Source organism: Emydura macquarii, unplaced genomic scaffold, assembly GCF_026122565.2.
Source record: "Emydura macquarii macquarii isolate MOO-44397 ecotype Brisbane River unplaced genomic scaffold, CSIRO-AGI_Emac_v2 contig_2897, whole genome shotgun sequence".
Classification (NCBI taxonomy): domain Eukaryota; kingdom Metazoa; phylum Chordata; order Testudines; family Chelidae; genus Emydura; species Emydura macquarii.
The window spans coordinates 46435425-46454938 of record NW_027133034.1 but is presented as its reverse complement, the minus strand read 5'-3'; the positions used below and the strand labels follow the sequence as shown (position 1 = coordinate 46454938).

General features: G+C 42.5%; 1 protein-coding gene across 2 annotated transcripts in view; it reads right to left on the bottom strand.

Annotated features, from left to right (window-relative positions):
• MAP1B (microtubule associated protein 1B) overlaps positions 1-19514 on the bottom strand; it is a 234739-nt gene that overhangs the window by 102266 nt on the left and 112959 nt on the right. Inside the window, exon 1 of one of the 2 annotated variants that reach the window (XM_067569069.1) lies at positions 731-1017. The exons of the other annotated variant lie outside the window; for it this stretch is intronic. Coding sequence (XP_067425170.1) covers positions 731-908 — 178 coding nt within the window. The 5' untranslated portion in view covers positions 909-1017. Of the gene's footprint in view, positions 1-730; positions 1018-19514 lie in introns of those variants that run through there. 2 annotated transcript variants of the gene reach the window in all.

The window sequence follows — 19514 nt, the reverse complement described above, 5'->3', positions numbered from 1 at the left end:
AAGATCAGATGCCTGCAGTCTCTGGCCCCCCGTCCTTTATATCTGGGCTTCCTCGATAGAGAAGTGACACCTAGCTAGGAGTCGGTAGGTCCGCTGAGGTTGAAGGAAGAGGGCAGAAAATCAGCGGGCAGTTTGCCTCCCCCACCCCCGTTCCCCTTTTGAAAGGGTAACAAGGGCAATGATGACACCAAGCGCGGGGCGCTCCTCGGGCAAGAGGAAAGGGCTGTTTCGCCCCCCATGCGCCAAAACCACCAGACACGCCTCAGCAACCCCGGTTGCCTTCCCGCTGCGGAGCCCAACCCCACCCAGCCTCCCGACCCCTCCAAGACGCGTGTCAGGAGCCGAGGGGAGGCTGAAGCCTGTCTGGGTTGGGCTGGGCGACGCAGCGCCCCTTTGCCAGCTGCCAGCGCTGCAGCGTCGGAAGAGAGGATTTTTTCCCCTGCCGAGCAAAGGGAGTGGCTGCATCAGATCCCCCCCACTCCCCTTGTGGTTTGGTTAAAGGCAACATCTTGGCGCTGGGCGCCCGGAGCAGCAGCCGCCGAGGAGCCAAGGGCAGGCTCCGGGTCGTGGGCATTTATGGCCGATAAGGGAACAGGAGGGGAGCGAGACCAGCACGGGCTCTGCGCAACCTGTGGTTGTCCCCGCGCCTGCCCCTTCCCAGCGCTCGGGCAGCCCGGCGGCAGGCGGTGCGCTCCGGGGCGGGGCGGGGTGGGCACGGGCAGCCGCTTACCTCGCTCTATGTTGCCGATGGCTCGCCTCAGGTGCTCCTCGGTCACGAGCTCGCCGATGACCACCAGCAGGTAGAATTTGCTGTCGAGGAAGCGGTGCGAGAGGCTGGGCGAGGGGGACGCGGGGTGGGGGAGGCTACAGGACGGGTCCGGCTCCGCTTCCACCACCACGGTCGCCATCCTGGCAGCCCCTCTCCTCCTCCTCCTCTTGCCGCTGCTGCTCGGGGGGAGGCGGGGGAAGGATTATCTCCAGCGGTGCCTCCCTCCTCGGCGCGGAGCTGCCGAGTGGTGCCGGGCTGCGGGCAGCAGGCGAGTGAGGGCGGGCGGGGAGGCGGCGGCGCTTTTATACCGAGACGGTGCAGGGCTGGGACCCGGGGAGGAGGAGGAGGGGACCCGGCACATCCCGGCGCGTTGCTGCTGCCGCCGTTCCAGCATCCACAGCTGATGTCATCTGCAGCAAATCATCCCCGCCCGGCGCTGCTGCTGCCTCCGGAAGCAGAAGGGAAGGGACGAGGTGTGCAAACAATGCCCAAGGCTAAGCAAGGTGCTGGGGGCCTGGGGCCCAGCAAACCGCCCGGCCTTTGCAGCTCACCCCGCAGCCCCCCAGCGAGGAACAAAGTTCAGGCAAACGCGGCCCCCGTTTCGCCTCCCATCCTCAGCTGCCGTGTAGGAAAGGGCTTTTCCTCTCCTCCCCAAAACTGCCTGCGATCATTCCCTACCTTCACGTGGCACTCTCTTTGGCCCCTGCCTGTCACATCTCCGAAGGGACCCTAGCCACGGGATTTGCACCCCAATCCATTGGCGAACTTTTGGTTTCACCCATTTTAAATATGGCCAATAATGAAGTGCAGAGCCACAGGTCACCTTCTGGAATAGTTGGGGCCTGGACCAAAATCTTCAGTCCAAGCAGCCTCATCTCCATTCACAAAGGTAATGTCCCTCATACATATATATAAGTATCACAATAATATACAGTGGTCATAGTACTCCAGCCTCCTGCATTGCACCGTAGTACTGCTGCAGAACTTGGGACAGTTACTGTAGAATACTTTAGTGTTTTTACAATGGGGAATTCAGTCCCTTTAGTCTTTTTATTTTAAAGGCTAATTACCATAACCAGACACCTTGAAACTAAGGCTTTTGTTAACACCACCAGTGGTCTGTAGATCTATGATTCACTCCAGAAAAGTGGCCCTTCCACAATGCCTTGGATAAACTACAAAAACTCAGACTCTGAGTAAACAATTTGAGCCAGAGCTTCACCACTGACTAAAGAAAGAACAAATCCAGAATTACAATAGTATATTTGGAAGGGAAGTAAATTCTCATGCTCCAATTCATAAAAAGATAACCTCTGCCCTCTAACTGGTTGAGAAAGATTATCCTGTGGGCAGATTATCCCGTTTACTGCTTCTTGCAGGGTTAATACATTTTCCTCTGAAACAGTTGGCAGGTACTGACCACTGTCAAACATAGGATTCTCAGCTCAATGGACCACTGTTCTGATGCAGCATGGTAACTTCTATGTTCCCAAAATGCATGCGCTTATTTTTACAGCACACTGGAGTCGCTAACTATTTCATACAGCCATGTGTTTTTAACATGAATAAACCTTCTCCACAGAGAGTACAACAAATTATGGCTAATATGATGAAATGGACCTCTAACAGTGCATCTACACAACATTTCTGAGCTATTTTTCTGCATCAGTATAGTACACTGGTACTACTAGTTGTATAAATTGTGTTGTAGACTGGAGATAGGCATTTTGACAGCCACGTCATGTAACCCAGAAAACTCAATGGAATAAAACAACTTTAACAAATTTTCTTTAATGGACATAAATATGCTTCAAAAGTGTCACTAATACAAACCATATTCTACGAGTTGTGACTAGAGTATTTTCCTGCCAAGAGTAGCATTTTTCATGGGGTGGTTGCACTCGTCTATGTTGATAGACATGGGCACACAAATACATATGGATGATGCCAGCTTCCCCATAGTCAAGTCCTGTTATACTCATCCCCTCATATACACTATTTCAGTTACAGACATGCTGAGAAGTCTCTATAATTTTGTGGTGGAGCCAGCACAGAGGCAGGCAACTTCCAACATACTCTCCCACTGCTACATACAGATTTTCTGGAATGCATACATGGGTATTACCAGCAAGAATTTAGCTCATAAGCTGAGGAGAGGGTGCAGCTGCAAGGTATTTTACTTAATGTTTACAAAATAGAGTGATTGTGATATGTGAAAAATATTTTACCCTTGTATTTGTGAATCACAATCACAGCAAGTTAAGTTCATTAATGTCTCTGTGAAATGCATTCCATCATACAAAATGCATTACTCAGTGCCTTCTGTTTAAAAAACAAAAACAAAACACCACCACCGAAACATACACAACCATGGGAAAATTATTGCCTAAAATCTCAAGGCAAGATTTGCTTAAACAAAACAAAAACAACTAAACGAACTATATGTATATGATACAAGTATACCCAAGGTAGCCTGCTGAGGTATAGGTTTCCATGGTCTTCTGTTTTATATTGTATTGCATTGCCACAGACTATATAGCTATATTATTACAGAAAATGAACTATGACCATTTGTAACATATTAAAAACCCTAAGGGACAAATGCTACCATTTGGAAAAAAAAAAAATTGTCTCTCAACTCTTTGAGGGCAGAGTTTGGCTCAGATGTTTTGGATTTCTTAGATATTCACAAGCACATACCATTGGCAGATCTAAGGTAAAATTAGGACCCATGGCATGCTTGTTACATGTAAATGTAGGTCTAGCTTCGTGGCTCTGGGAGAAGGTCGCAGATCCACAGTTCCATGGGTCAGTGTTCATACAATAACTTCTCCTGAAGCTTGGTAAGTAGGCTGTGTTTGTTAGTTTTATTTATTTTGCAATTCAAAATGCCTTGTCCTTGTCTCACAGTACAAAATGTACCATACAGTTTTCTTACCTGAAATAAGTGATCTTTCTTACAAGTAACAATAATATCTGAATGCATATTTACATTCTGCAGGGTGGGAGCATAGCAACAGGTCTTCAGTCAGGTGAAATGAGACGATGTATTGTGTAAAGCTGACTCAGTGTCACATGGCCCTCAGTGTATCAAAAGCATTTCAGCTTCTTAGCTGCAGCAAAATTATATAGATATACTATTTTGGATTAAGAAAATAGCCAAATGAATTTCAATTATACTTATACAGATTTAGAAAGGCAGTAACTGATATGAATTGTTGAAAAAGTTTTTCAAGTCCATTTTTAACTTGGTACCCAAATTGCTATCCTGTAGTTTAGCAAATTCAAATGATTCACATAAGGCTGTATTTTTATCTTGGGGCTCTGGCAATATTGTTAATCATTCTTTTTATAAATAACTTACAATCTTAAAGTGAATATCACAGATGCTCCACTCACCTCTTTGTCTGGCACCTCCTCCTCGTCACTCTGGGGATTAGCTCTTGAAGTCAACTTCCTTTCCCATGATCACATGCTATCACAATTGGGATTCCTCAGGTCTGCAGTGCCTCGCTTGTCCCAGGAACCTTAGCATCCTCTTCATGACTCAGCCCCCTGGCTATGTCACTCAGCATTGCCCCCTCCCCCCCCCCCTTCCAGGTACAGCCCATCAGTTTTCTATTACTACCACAGAGACCTAGGCAATCTTTCCATTCACTGCCCCACTGGTCTATGCCACTCCCTCAGTGGCTTGTAGAAGAACCCAGGCCCACCAACTACTGCAGGCTCCAATCCAGGGACCCTACACCCAGCCATTGTGGGCTTTCCTCACCCAGCCCTTACTGCTCCTTCCCTAGACTGCTTCCTACAACTTCAGGTTCCCCTTCTTGCTCTGAGTGTACCACCTCCCAGAGATTGACTGCAGCCTCCAGGACTATGCAGCCTCTCAACATTCCTCTCTCTTCCCAGAAAGAGACTGCCCTTTCCTAGCAGCAGCCCTTTTCTATTGCCAATTTCCTGGCTTTATAGGTCCCACCTGGTCCTGCATAGCTTAACCTGCTTACAATCCCTGTGCCCTGGCTCTTTCTCCAGGTGTAACCTGTGGAGTTAATAGGCCTACCTGACCACCTTAACCTCTTCAATTCCTGCATGCGGCGGACACCCCATCACAGTGAAATTCATCTCTTTGCAGAGCACAAGGTCTATTATTCATCACTGAAGTCCTATTTTAAGACCTTAAATGGGGTTTACATGGTGTATATGACTCCTGATTGCTTTCTCCCCAGGGCTGAATGCCACCCCAATTGTAGAGGAAATACAAGGCCCTCTGCACCACTGAAGTCTCATTTTATAGGCTTCAATGCAACTGAAGTGGTTCATAGGGTCCTTTACTGAGGGGAAGGTATGAGCACAGTACAATACAGTATGACACAATATGATACAGAAAAGATGTGTTGTCAGAAGTTTTCAGGAAGAGAAGAAATGGGGCGTCACTTACCATAACTGTAAAGCCTTGCCAAGTAGATCCTATAGGTGTGTGGTGAAGTCATTGATGACAGTGACATCTTACAAGGAGCACCCTCAACATTTTCTGCTTCAGTTGGAGATCATGTGACATTTCCTGGATAAAATATGCTTCTTCCCCTTCCAAAAATTCATCAGTCCAGTCCCATACCTCTTTCTCCTAAAAAAACCCATAAATTCTTCCATCCCGCACAATTCCTAATCCAGACTTTGTGAAGTCTTCTCTGTGTTGCTCCCCTGCTTGGCAACTCTTCCTCACAACAGCAGCAATGATGGCAGGTGGATTTCCTGCAGTCTCTGTGGGCAGCAGTAGAAGTAGACTTGTCAGACTGTGGCTACTGGCTGTGGAGTGGTTGATCAGGAGGCATGCAGGTCCAACTGGAATTGGGCTGTGTGGTCTATTAGGAAATAGATTGCCTTTGGTTTCTGAGATAGGCAGGTTTCCCCTGCCTATAGGCAATATCCCATAACTAGCACTGCTGGGGAAATTCTGCTTGTGGCAAGCTGATTCAGTCCCAGGCTTCAAATGGGCTGAAAATTATTTTGTGAAAAAGTTTAATAAAAAATTCAAGAAAAAGTTGACTATCTCTATGCTTAAATAAAATTAGTAGAGCCCGTTGGCATTTTTCTTCCAAAATGATATTTTTAATGAACTAATTTCAGTTTTGACTCTGTCATTTTTTTAAAACAGAAATTTTAAATTATTTTAAATGTTTTTTCATTTTGAAATGATGGGGAAATACCATCTTCTCTGTTTTGTTTTTTTTAATCCCCCTTCCACTAGAAAAATGAAGAAAATGTAAAAAAACATTGCAGTGAGTGAATGTAACAATTTAACTTTTTAAAAAGTAATATTTTCTCCCACTTTTTAACTCTCTATCTCTTAAAGTGAGAGAAAGTAACACTGGGGACAGGGGGATAAGAAGTGAGAGAAAATGTCTTAATGTTAGAAGAAAGTCAGTGGGGAATTCTTTTCCTTTCCTCATCACCCCCTTTCCTCCAGTGGGAAAAAGGGAGAAGCAGAAGGAAAAAAGTGAGACAAAAATGGAGGAAAACACACCACATTTTTATTAAACGAAGGTAAGAGAAAGAAAGGTAAGCGTTTTCCCCCACCAAAAAAAATTGACAAATTTCATTCTAAACATTTTGATATTTTGGGGGAAGGAGAGGAGGCAGTTTGTGAAAAGCTAGGCCAGCTCTAGAAATTAGATCCTCTTTACCAAGCAAGAGGACACTACAAATATGGTGATAGCTGTTAAGAACATAGGAAGTTATGATATCCATGCTATCTCAAAGGTTTGAGGAAAAATATTCAAAATTTAGATGTAAACAAATGAATAATAAGAGAGCCTGAATCAATGCACAATGTGCCACCAGTTTTGAGTTCCATAGATGCTGCTCTAGAAAGAGGAATTTTATTTAACAGTTGATATGGTATATGACTTGGATTTATGTGGGTTTTCCATATATTTTTAATTGCTCTTAATAAGCTACAAGCGGAAGCATTATCTTGCAGTGCTAGGAAAAAAAATGTAATTTATATCCTGATTTATGCCAGTCTGAGGGGAATTTATACTCCAGAGAGAGCTGATCTTGCTCCCATTCAAACCAGTTATGAAGCTCCCACTGACTTCAGTGGGTCCAGGCTTGAGGCCCAGCTTTGCAAGTGACTGTTCTGCTTGTGATGTGAATTAAAAATATCTATCATCATAAAAGGGCTTATTGCTGTGTTCTCAAAGAACTCAAAATGTAATGGAAATGCCACTTTTCTATTGCATAGGGAAGGACCAGATGAGAAGAGGACACATGGGCTTTGTTTGACAGAATACACAACTGCGTTTGTGATCTTGGATACAATAGTTGGGATATCACCAGTGTGTCTGTAAAATGGATCCACTGGACCACTGCAGCCTTGCATAGGGGAGTGTTATTCAAATAACAAATATCACAGGATCTTCTTCAGGGAATAAGGCAACAAGCCACCTTCAGGGTGAATGCAGAAATTTGGTAAATAGTATCAATAAAAAAAGTATCAACACTGTAACGACATCAATATTGTTCTTTACTTAGTGAAATAGTATCAATAATGTAAATACTAGGAAAGCAGTATCAACACTGTATCAATATTACAATTACAGAGATTCTTGTTAATAAAATATACATGTTTCAATTGGTACTTTTATTCACACTCACACACACTGACAGGCATACACAGACAGGAAGACAGACATACATAGGGTCTCACAGATGTTATAGTTACCAGCCTCTTGCTCGTGGTAGTCACTGGCCAGGTGACTGTAGCATGAGGGTGAGGAGCAAGGTTCTGCCGATGCGCATCGGCACTCCTGGATGGCGTGGTGATGTAGACCCGAACCTCCAGCCTTCATTTTTCTGTCCCATTATATAGGGAAAAGACCCCATGTAAGTCTATGGGTTTTTGCGCTGTCATGCTGCATCTGGTGTGATCCTTAATCACTCACATTGTTGCAAGCCTGATCAGATTTTGTTCTTTGAAGTGGGCTGACTCCAAAGTTATCAGGGTGGGCTCCTCTTCGGCCAGTTGCGTGGTAAAAGTTATTATCTTTGCGCCTTTCTTCCTCCCTCAAACGTTTTAGGTGAAGCTGGTGTTTTCTTCCTCTGCTTCAACATCCCTTACTCAGGGCTGGTTCACACTGACCGCTTGATTTGGCGGCAGTCAATGGGAGTTACGCAAACTACGCAGAGTAGTTTGCATAACTGACGTTGACTGCTCAGCTTCCCTTCTGCGTGCTGTTCACACAGCGCTGAGCCGACAGGAACAGCGTTCCCATCGACGCAGTGCTATGCTACTTGAGGTGGTGGACTTACTCAGTCGACTTCCTGCTTGATTGAGCGGGTCTCACTGACCGCTCAATCGATCCTGAAAGATCGATCTGGCGGTGGCGACTTTGCCGCCATTAGTGTAAATGTAGCCTCAGACCAATTGTTCAATCACTCTCCCTGTCTACACCCACCTCAATTGCTCAGCCATTCACACTCCAATGACTCAGTACCTACTCCTAGCTGAAGAATTCACATATTTTTTTTAAAGCAAACATTATTTCATTTTTGCCAGTGTCTTTTACAATTAGATAGGTATATTACATTTCACAGTATGGCTTTTTATACTTAAAATAGGGTTTTTACAAATATATTGGAAGTGGGTAAAATTAACAGATAAAATGGTCAGTGGAGTGGTTTTACAAACAATTTTAAAACAAATAGAATTATAGAAAGTAAAGACAGACTTGATTTATTATGCAGTAAATGGATATTTTAAAAAGGCTGAAGTGAACATTTAGAAGGGTAGATCAATAAGAGTCAGTTGAGGTTTTAACTTTTGATTCAAGTTACAATGTGTCAGGCTGAAGTGCCTCTTGGTAGGAAGAGAGGAGGGTGTTTGTGGTCCTGTTCTTTCATGTATTTCATGAAAAGAGGATTGGGCCTAAAGGAAGGCACACTCAGTCATGGCCACTCCTAGTGGTCAAGATCTGTAGTAGCAGCCAGATTACAACAGTGTTCTGTGCCCTGCTATAGTATTAGGTGTGTGTGAACTCCACTCCGGCCACTAGGTAAGTAAAAAGTCAAGGTTAGTGAGGTAATATCTTTGGTTGGACCAACTTCTGTTGATGAGAGAGACAAGCTTTCGAGCCACAAAGAGCTCTTTTTGAATTGAAGAGGAGCTCTTTGTGACTCGAAAGCTTGTCTCTCTCACCAACAGAAGTTGATCCAATTAAAGATATTATCTGACCCATCTTGTCTCTATAATATCATGGGACCAACACAGCTACAACTACATTTCACACTAGGTAGGTAGGGCCTTTTACTCAGACAGTGTATGAAGGACCAGAATTTCACCTTCAAAACCAAAAAATTGTAACAAAATGTGGTCCAGCAGGCCATTCATATGAGAATAAACATTGCAAGTGCCATGTCAGCATTGCTCAAGACATATTTTAATAGATCTATAAAAATACCTTGTAGTGTCTTATATCAGTGTTTTATAATCCAATTCTTTCATTGTTTAAACAAAAAACATTTTATGAGATCTGTTATATTTTTCCAAAGACAAAATGATTCCTTGCTTACAAGATAAATATGAAGAGTGTTGAACTCCATTTCATGTATTACTGGGAGAGAAATAATGTCAATTCTGATTGCCTTGGCGATTATCAATCTGTTTTCTCTTGTAGCCACCTGGATATTGTAGATACATTTATGGGGGATTACTGGAAATATGGACATTATAAAATTTGTAATATTGGATTGTGTTTGGCTTTCTTTGTTTTCTGTCTGATATTTTAAGTGGTCTGTGCAGTCTGATGGGATGTCAAAGTAAAGATGATTCAGGCATGCTTTTCATTTTTTCTGTTTTATAGTAAAAACTGGTTTCTTATCATTAATATTTTGCATTAAGTTAGGTTAATTTGGGTATATGTTACTGAGGGTCACAGGTTAGGGTTTAGCCAATAGCCTCAGTAGAAACAAAGCAGTTCCACTTTACCCTGTGAGGGAGCTTAGGGAGATATTGTGCCTCAGAGTGGGTGATGCAGCCAGATCACTATATGGGGTCACTGCAAAGAGAGCACTGAGGGAGTGCAGAGACTAGTTAAAATGGACTCATGCAAGGGCAACACAAAATGGGGGAGAGAGGAGAATCCTTGTGTGCTCTCCAACTGTGCTCCCTCATGAGGGTCACCCACAATCTGTCCCTAAATGATTCACTGATTTAGGTAAGACACCTGAAATGTTGAATGATATTGCTGCAAGAAATGCTATCCTGCTCTAACCATATTTCTGAAGTATGGAATATGATCTTTGTAAAATATTGCTGTTATATTTTATTTATTGTAAGAAAACAAAGCAGTTTGAAAAAGTGTTATTTCCATTATAAAAAATATAGCTGACTAAGGGAAATTGTAAAAAGTAGGAAACAAGTATGTCATTATGTTCTTTTCCAAATTTTTAATTTGTTTTCCTCAAGCTAGCTTGAATTTTTTCTTCAACCTTTCCTACTTTCAGGGTTAGCCCAGTGGCTGTTTTAGCAGCAGTTCCATGGCTATAAAGACAATTTAACCTTTTCATTTCCATTTTAAAAGTTCAAAGTTTAGTTTTTCAAAGCTGGAGGAACCCAAGCTTTGTGTTAACCAAATCTGAAGCATTTAATTTCCATTATGAAATATGCATTTTTCTAAACAATAAACGTGATCATGTTTAAAATTATATGGCATAAGAATATTTCTTTCAATAGCATCTCACATTTGTATAGCATCTTTCCTCCTGAAGAATCCCAAATCACTTTACTCTAGTAACTCTCTCTCTACATCGGAATAACTCCATCCACCATTGAAATGCCACTATCTCTGGATTGGAACACAGCACACAGCAATTTTGCACAACAGTTTAGGAAAGGAAATGAAGTATAACATATGCAAGTAAAATTAGAGAGTGAATTTTAAAAAAGCAGACTGTAACTATCAAATCAGAATTTGGCCAAGACATCCCTACTCTTACATAAAGTGCCATGGGATCTTTAGTGACAAGTGGTAAAGGACCTTGATTTCACATCTCATCTAAAAAAGCCATCACCACAGGGCATAGTGCCTTTTAACTCTTGTGGGGCGTTGGTTTACTAATAAATAAGAGAGAAAAGCATTCTCTACTCAATTGTCAGTGCCAGAAGCACTCTGGGTTTTGCTTGGAGGTTTCCCCTTAAGGTATGTTTAAGACCAGTCCTGTTTAGCTTGTATCAGCAGTGTAAACCAAAGCCCAGAATAGCTCCTTATGACTCACAGACCATAACATCTGGTTATTATTTTTTATAATCACACATTATGTTTTTAACAACACAGAAATTGATTTAAACATTTCATTCACTGGAGTGAAACTTTTTATTTTTTCTGGTGACTTTTTCATTTTCTATATCTCCCATTGCCACTGCTCAAGGCACCGCCTTCTAACTTAGGCACAGCCTTCTCCCGCAGCTCAATTAGTGTCTTAATCATATTTTGAATTAAGAAACTCGGGGAGTATTAAACAGCTCCCCAAAGCTATCTTTATGCAATATGCAAAACTAATTTAAGATGGTGGCACTGGTAAAAGCGATTAGATAGCGAGCGCTAGATGATCATTGGTAAAACCAAGAGTCGCAGTGCAAGCTATTGAGCGGGGCCTTGGATTAGGGATTATACACAAAATTGAAGAAGAGCTACAATATTTTTCTACCTTGGAAATCCCTGCTCCTAAACTGCAGATTTTGATGTAGTGCTGTAAGCATGACCACAACTGCTAAGTTTTTACCAGCTTCTTTTCTACTAGTCAAATGTACATCCCTAACTTGCCTGAGAGAGTGGTGATGTGCATATGCTCTGCTCTTGATTCATGTTTAGGCCAGAATTGGAAGGGGGTAAACGTAGAGGATAGTGAGTTATATGGGATTATATCTAGGAGCAACAAAATGAAATTAAGAAAGGGATAAAATTAGGCTGAATATGTGGAAAACTTTCTGACAGTGAGATCTATTGAGTTCTGGAATACTCTCCCTAAGGGTATGTCTACTCTGCAATCAGGTGTTGTGATTGCAGCTCATGTAGACATACTCCAGCTAGCTTTTGATCTAGCATGGGCTATTCAGTGGTTCTCACCTAGGGCTCCATATCCCCCTGAAGGACCATGAGCAGGTTTCAGGGAGTCCACCAAGCAGGGCTGGCATTAGACTGGCTGGGGCTCAGAACAGAAAGCCAAAGCCCGAGCCCTGTCAAACAGTTGTTATGGCACAGTTGGGCTGTGCCTTTTTTAATAGTATGTTGGGGGGGCCTCAGAAAGAAAAAGATTGAGAACCCCTGGGCTATCTGACTGAGTACAGCCCCATGCAGGTCCCTGAGTATGCAACTGAGTGACTGCTGCTCATGCTTCCAAGGCTTCACTGCTATTGTTACTGGAGCTAGCTTTGATCTAACCCAATCAAACGTAGCTCAGATATGTCTACACAAGCTGCAGTCACACCTCCTGATTGCAATGTAGCCACATACTGACTCTGTCCCACTTTGATACCAGTTCTTTTATGCTAAATCTTCCCAGACTATCAGTCTATTCCAGCATTCTCTCTCCTGGGACATCGTCCAGCTGTCCGAAAAAAGTTTCTGTCTCTCTCACTATGGGAGCTCCCACTGTCACCACCACACCTGGATGAAGAATAGATGCTTGACCTTGTATATTATCTCCAACCTCATGAACATGAGAGCCAAGGTCTCAACAGAATGCGTTGACTAGGTTGTCAACTCACATATTTTGTGATCACCCACAAAATATGAGGGGAGCCAGCAAGCAAGCTCCTGAAGGTTCTGCCTGTCATCTTTTGAAACTACATACTGGGTATAGTGGACACCTGGAATTAGGGATTGCCTCAATATACTCCGTTTAGAAGAGGCATTTGTGTAGGCAGTTTTAATATCCAGAAAGACAATGCCTAACAGAAAGTAGATTTTCTCCAAACTTGGGAACATGGTTATGTATTGCATGTGATCTAGTGGCAGACAGAGTGGGTTCTCTTGTGATGATGATGGATTGCATAGAATTTTAGTATTTTATGGCTTTATGGAATATCCTTTCTGAATGTCTCCCTGCGGGGGAGAGGAGAATGCTATCCTTGTACAAAAATACCAGAACTGGTGGCTAGTCAAACACATCGCTGGATTACTGTTGCCAGGGTGGACTTAATACTGCAGAGTGCTGGGGTTGATACAGCCCTCAAACGCCTAAGTTTTCCCAGGTTAACTAGTTCTGTTCTCTACGTAAGGCTGTGCTAAAATGGCATGACTGAGTCACTTTTTTATAGTGGTGGTGATGGTTGTTATGAACTTACAACTGGTGGGTATCATGGAACAAGCAACAGTTTAGGAGAGATATGAATGAAGAGAGGGGGCTAGCTTTGTGAACTAAGTGTGGAAGGTAATTCCATGCATACCATATAGGCAATCCTGAAAAAAGTGCTTTGGCATGAGAGTGGGAGAAAGAAGGAAACTAAAAGGGGCATCAAACCTGCCATCACAGAGTGAGGGGAGAGGACAGCATGGGAAGCAATAGGTGTTGAGGTCCCAGACGTAGCTTGGGCAAAGGTATACATTCATCAGCTGAAAAACAACAGGCCAAATTCTGCCGCCCAATGTACACCCCATTGACACTGGTGTAAATTGAGGCAGGATTTAGCCCTATAGCCATCTTTCCTGCTCAGATAAACAGAATGTTTTGTTCTTAAAATGAAAGTTACCTGTTTTTAGTGATAGACTTCAGCCCTGCGCATTAAGGCATAGTCATAATCCACCCCAGCATTTCCCTGTAGGCTCTCTGTGATTCCCCCAGCTATCTTTATCATAAGGGCTTGCACCTTCTCCTTCAGACTCTTATAAAAGATGGTTAGTAACCATTAGCGAGTCCCCAATACGAATGATTTACCAAGCAGCCCTTAATCACTGTAATCAATGGAACTATTTTGTGACCAAAGACTGCATCATCATCTCCTAAGATTGCTGTACAGCCCACTGCTCTTGAACTTCCTCCCTTCATAGTCCCAAGATGTCACTCTGGCTCGGAATCGGAAAACTAGTAGGGCTACTGTTATGAGCAAGGGTTTTAGGATCAGGTACACTGTGATCTAACTGAACTCAATTCCTTTGGGGAGCAGTTTCTCCAGGCCACTCACAAGCCCATATCTCCCAAGAGACAATCCAATATATTACAAGTGATTCATTGGCCTGTCCACCAGATACAGTGGAAAAGACACTAGACTGAGAATAATGAGGCTTGGGATCTATTCCTGACTCTGGGATTGATTTGCTGTGTGATTTTGAGTAAGTAATTTAAAGGGAAGTTTCACTGTGTAAAACTTGCCACTCAATGGCTTGCAGACCACACTGCTTCAGTTTAAAACTGGATAGATATTCTTTTCTAAGCACCAGTCCTACAAATCATTCTAGAACCTAATAAAGCTGTTTCAGGCATCAAAATGGTAAAGATGCTGCACTCCAAATTTAATAACACTTCTATTGAAGAGCAGGATTCTAGTCCGGTTTATGCATCATTTTCCAAGGTCTGTATTGGTTTTGCACTGCTAATGGGGACAAGGAGTAGTAAAATCTTATTTTAGTCATTAAAATATACAGGTATCACTCTGGATAGACACAGAACAAATCTGTTAAGTAAAAAAGTACTATTTTACATATGTCACATAAATAAGTTTACAGAAAACCAAACTTTGCTCTAGTTTTCCCATCTGTTAAATGGGGATAATACTTGCTCACCTTTGTAAAGCTCTTTGAGGTCAATAGATGGAAAGATCTATATAAGTACCAAGGATTATTCATTTTTATGTTTATTGTTATTGTCCTGATTATGCAACCCTTGTACCTCTGAACTGAGTTTTTCTGAACATGTGAGCTACATGTATCTCTACATTTATTCTCTTCTTCACCTCTGTTTCCTACACGTATATTTTCCTCTTATGCAATTCTCTCCTAATCTCACTCAGTTCAGTTTCTTACTTAACATCCATGTAATTCTCCTAATGTGTCTTATTTTTAGAAAGCAGGGGGAAATGGTGTCAGTAAGCAAATAATAGAAAGGAGTGTTCTCCTGACGTAAAAGAGGGGAAAAAGGATGATCAGTTTCTTTTTGGACTCTTATTTACTCAGAATGTGGAACTGATTTTCTCCCAGTCCCCTTTAAAGATCTCCTAGACTATTCTCTAGACAACTCTTGGACATGCTGAGCTACAACATTAATAATGCCACATAGCTCTTAGGCAGCACTTTTCATCAGTAATTTCAGAGTACTTTACGAAGACGACGACAAGTCTAATTATCCCCTCTTATGGAGGAAATGACCTGCTCAAAGTCATCCAGCAGGCCAGTGTCTGAACCAGACTAGATCCCCCCCCCCCCAGATCCCCGGAGTCCCAGTCCAGTGCTCTATCCACTAGACCACACCACTTCCCTGTTAAGTCAAGTTTATCCCATATCTTAAATTTGAAATCTAAAATGAATAAAATACTACCGTAAATAGACTTTTCCAGACAAAATGTAAAAAGCAATTGAAATAATATGTTTGTTTTTTAAAGCAACGGAGTGCTCCGTATTTGTGCTATAATGCCTCCAGTTATACTAACCTCATTATACAGTATAAGGAGTTTACTGCAATTCTGAAAGCTGATAACAATAATTAAGCAGCAAGACATGATAAGTAGTATTTTATTATGAAATGTCAGAACACCTAGGTGAGTTGTTAGGCACAAAGCCAATTGCTTTTAGCCACCTGGAAGGATTCTTTTTGCACATGAAATGGATTGGAAAATGGAATGATCCGATTTGCCCATAGCTATTCAGTTATCACATTCTAACCACCTTGCTTAGAACTCATCAGCTCAATGACCAGATTGCTATTGATTTAAGAAGTAATAATCAAGGTCTGTGGCATTTCTTTTGGATTAATGACTGACTAGGAAGAGCGGATGGCCCAGGTCAGAACCAAAGATCATTAGCCTTGTCTGGTCATTAATCCCGAGGTAATGCCCTGTACTGAAGTTGTTATTGTTAATATGAAAGATGAAAATGAAAAACAAACCAGAGGCATATGGGCTTTTGGAGAGTGGGCCTGGGTGATGAAGCATCAAGTGGTACATACAAGACATTTCTAGGGAATTAATGTCCAGTGCAGGGGCCAGTTATTTGAATCCAGACTCGTCATTCCATTCAAGTACTAATCACATAGAAGCCGTCTTACGTATTTTCTAAAGGTGTCTATCAGAAGTGTTTAAGATACAGTAACACCTCAGGGTTATGAACACCAGAGTTACAAACTGATCAGTCAACCATACATTTCATTTAGAACTGGATGTAGGCAATGAGGCGGCAGCAGAGACAAAACAACAAACAAACGGGCAAATACAGTACAGTACAGTACTGTGTTAAACATAAACTACTAAAAAAATAAAGGGAAAGCAGCATTTTTCTTCTACGTAGTAAAGTTTCAAACCTGTATTAAGTCAATGTTCAGTTACAAACTTTTGAAAGAACAACCATAACCTTTTGTTCAGATTTGCGAACATTTCAGTGTTACGAACAACCTCTGAGGTTCTACTATAGTTGCATTCATTTTTATTCAATCGAGTTACATATTAAAGTCTCCATTTCCAAAAAGCTGGGGGTTCAAAATATGCAGATAAAGGTATAAAATGAATACTTTCATTTGCTATTGGTTAACTTTCAGCTGCATGCACATTTACACGGCTAGATGAAACTGTAGTTTCTTGCTTAAATACATATTTCTTTAGTCTAAGCTACAATAACTTCATTTCTTGCTTTCAAGAAAGGTGCCAAGCAGCTTTAATGGGCTCAGGGATCTAGCCCTGTGTGTTACTGCATATGCTTCACACACTCTGTGTTCTATGAGAGTAAAATACTGGCCCTATTGAAATGAATGGGAATTTTGTCATTGACTTCAATGGAGTCAGGATTTCATCCCTGGTATTTATCTGAACCTATATAATCCAAACAAAACTACAGGGCTAAGAACACAGAGGAAGCCAACCTGCTGGTTTAGGTTCCTGAAACATCCATTGATGTCCAGGGTGTTCAAGAGAGGGAGACAACATTAGTGTGCATGTTTAATTGGAAAAAAGTTAGTCTCTTTTTCCTTTGCATCTACGTAATGCAGGCGGATGGTGACCTCACACCTTTATCATATATTACTGACATAGGTTAGTTCTCACCATCAAATAGTTCTCTCAGCAGCACATACAGTCAATGCTGTTTTTAAATGGAAGTCATTCTATAGTTGGATTGTTCTCAATCACATAATCACTCTTACCGATGCTGGTTTTTCACAACAACAAATGCAAGGTAATAGGAAGATGAAAACAAGGAGTAAAGAATTTATTAATAAAAATACAAATATATCAATTTGATAAAGATTCTTTCTGTAAGAAATATACATGATTGAGGTATAAATCCTGATACTTCTGAGGTCACATTCTTGCCATTGCTGGCGCCTTTATTCTGCATAAAAGGTCCAGAATGGTATTTTAAGGGGCTCTAAAAGCCCCCTTTGTGGCCAGGGTAGGATTTCTCTGTCACAGGCACTATGGATGACTGCCTTCCAAGGACCCCATCACAAGCCCTGACATGTACGCAAGAGGGGGCAGGCCTGGCTGGCAGGTGCAGGGCCACAGCAGGCAGCACTGCACAGATTCCTGGCTGTCCCAGGAGGCTGCCATAACTTAGAGTATGTCTACACTACAGATGTTACAGCTGTGATGCTGGACCCATACCTTTGTACCACTATGTTACAGACACTTGCTATAGCAATGGAGGGGATTTTTCTGTCACTCTAGTTAATCTACCCCCAAGAGGCGGTAGCTAGGTTGACGGAAGAATTCCTCCATTGATCTAGCGGTGTCTATATCAGGGCTTAGATCTGTTAATTATATCTCTTGGGGTGTCAGTTTTCACACCCCTTAGCAATCTAGCACGGTCGACCTAAGTTTTAGATATAGACCAGGGCCTTAGGGGTATGTCTTCATTACAAACTTTTGTGGATGCAAGTTACATTGGCATAAAGCCACCACAGTTAGTATATTGCTTGTGTGTGTGCATACTTGGCTCCTCAGCTCAGCGCTGTGCATACTCTCCAACAGTGCTTGTTTCAATGCACGGTGTGGTGCACCATGGGCAGGTATCCCAGTGTGCAAGTCACCACCATTCAGCGCTCTATCTTTTGGGAAGTCTTGGCAAAACATAGTGGGGCAGAAATGAGTTGTGCAACGTGTCTGGTATTGTGAGGGCAAGTTTCCATCATGCTACTTTCTCCACCCCATGATGCCATCTCGAGCCCATAATTTTCATGCCTATTTTGAAAATCCTACAAACCCATGCAGGACTTGTTGCTGTCTGCCCTCTGACAGAAGTTTGGAGCCTGCATAGCTCTGCACTATTGTTATGGCTGTGCAAGTACAGGACACACAATCCTCCAGTATTTGCAGAGCCACAAGAAGAGCAATGGGGAACAGGATGATTTCCTAAACAGCAAATTGCTGTGGGACATAGAGAGAACCAATTTATGGTTGTTGCTGGCTTTCACAGAGTAACTGCAAATGGTGGAGCACTGCTTCTGGGCCCAAGAAACAAGCACTGACTGGTAGGATCACATTGTAATGCAGGCTTGGGATGACTAGTACTGGCTACAGAACTTTCAGCTGTGCAAAACCACATTCCTGGAGGTGCAAAACCACATTCCTGCTGAGGTCCCCCCAACCTTCCAGCAAAGGGACACCAAAATGATAGCTGCTCTGACAGTAGAGAAGCAAGTGGTGATCGCACAATGGAAGCTTGCAACCTAGATTGCTACCAATCAGTGGAAAATAATTTTGGAGTTGGAAAGTCTACTGTAGGGATCATCATGCAAGTGTGCAAAGCCATTAGTCATCTCCTGCTGTGCAGGACTTTGACACTTGGCAATGTGCAGGATATAAAATGGATGTCTTTTCAGTGATGGGGTTCCTGAATTGCAGTGGAGCAATAGACAGCACGCATATCCCTATTTCAGCACCAGACCACATTGCCACAGAGTAAATCAACAGAAAAGGCTATTTTTCTATGGTTCTGGAAGCTGGTGAAGCATCCCTGGTGATCCACCAATTCATCAGTGTTGGCTGGTCAGGGAAGGTGCATGACATTAACATTTTTAAGAACACAGGACTGTTCAGAAAGCTAGAAGCAGGGATCCGCTTTCCTGATTGGTAGAGTGGCATTGGCAATGTTGAAATGTAAATAATGATCCTTAGTCCCCTGGCTCATGAAGTCAGACCCCAGCCAGCTCAACAGCACCACTACAGGCTCAGTAGGCGTGAATGACAACTGAATGACCTTTCGGTAGATTGAAGAGGTGCTGGTGTAATTTCCTCACAAGATTGAATCTCAGTGAGAAAAATATCCCAATGGTTATAGCTGCCTGCCGTGTCCTGCATAATAACTCTGAAGCAAAGGGGAAAAATTGCCTCCCTCAAGGCCCCAATGGCAGCAACTACAGATAAAACAGGTATCATTGTCAGGATAGTCACACTGGAAAGCTAAAGTTAAAAGTCAGAACTCTCTTCCTTGCTCCCCTAAAGTTTGCTTATTGGAAACATTGACATGCTTATTGACACTTCTTCTTTGGAGTGCTTGTGCACGGTGCCACTCATAGCACCAGTCATGCTGAGTATGGCCCATCA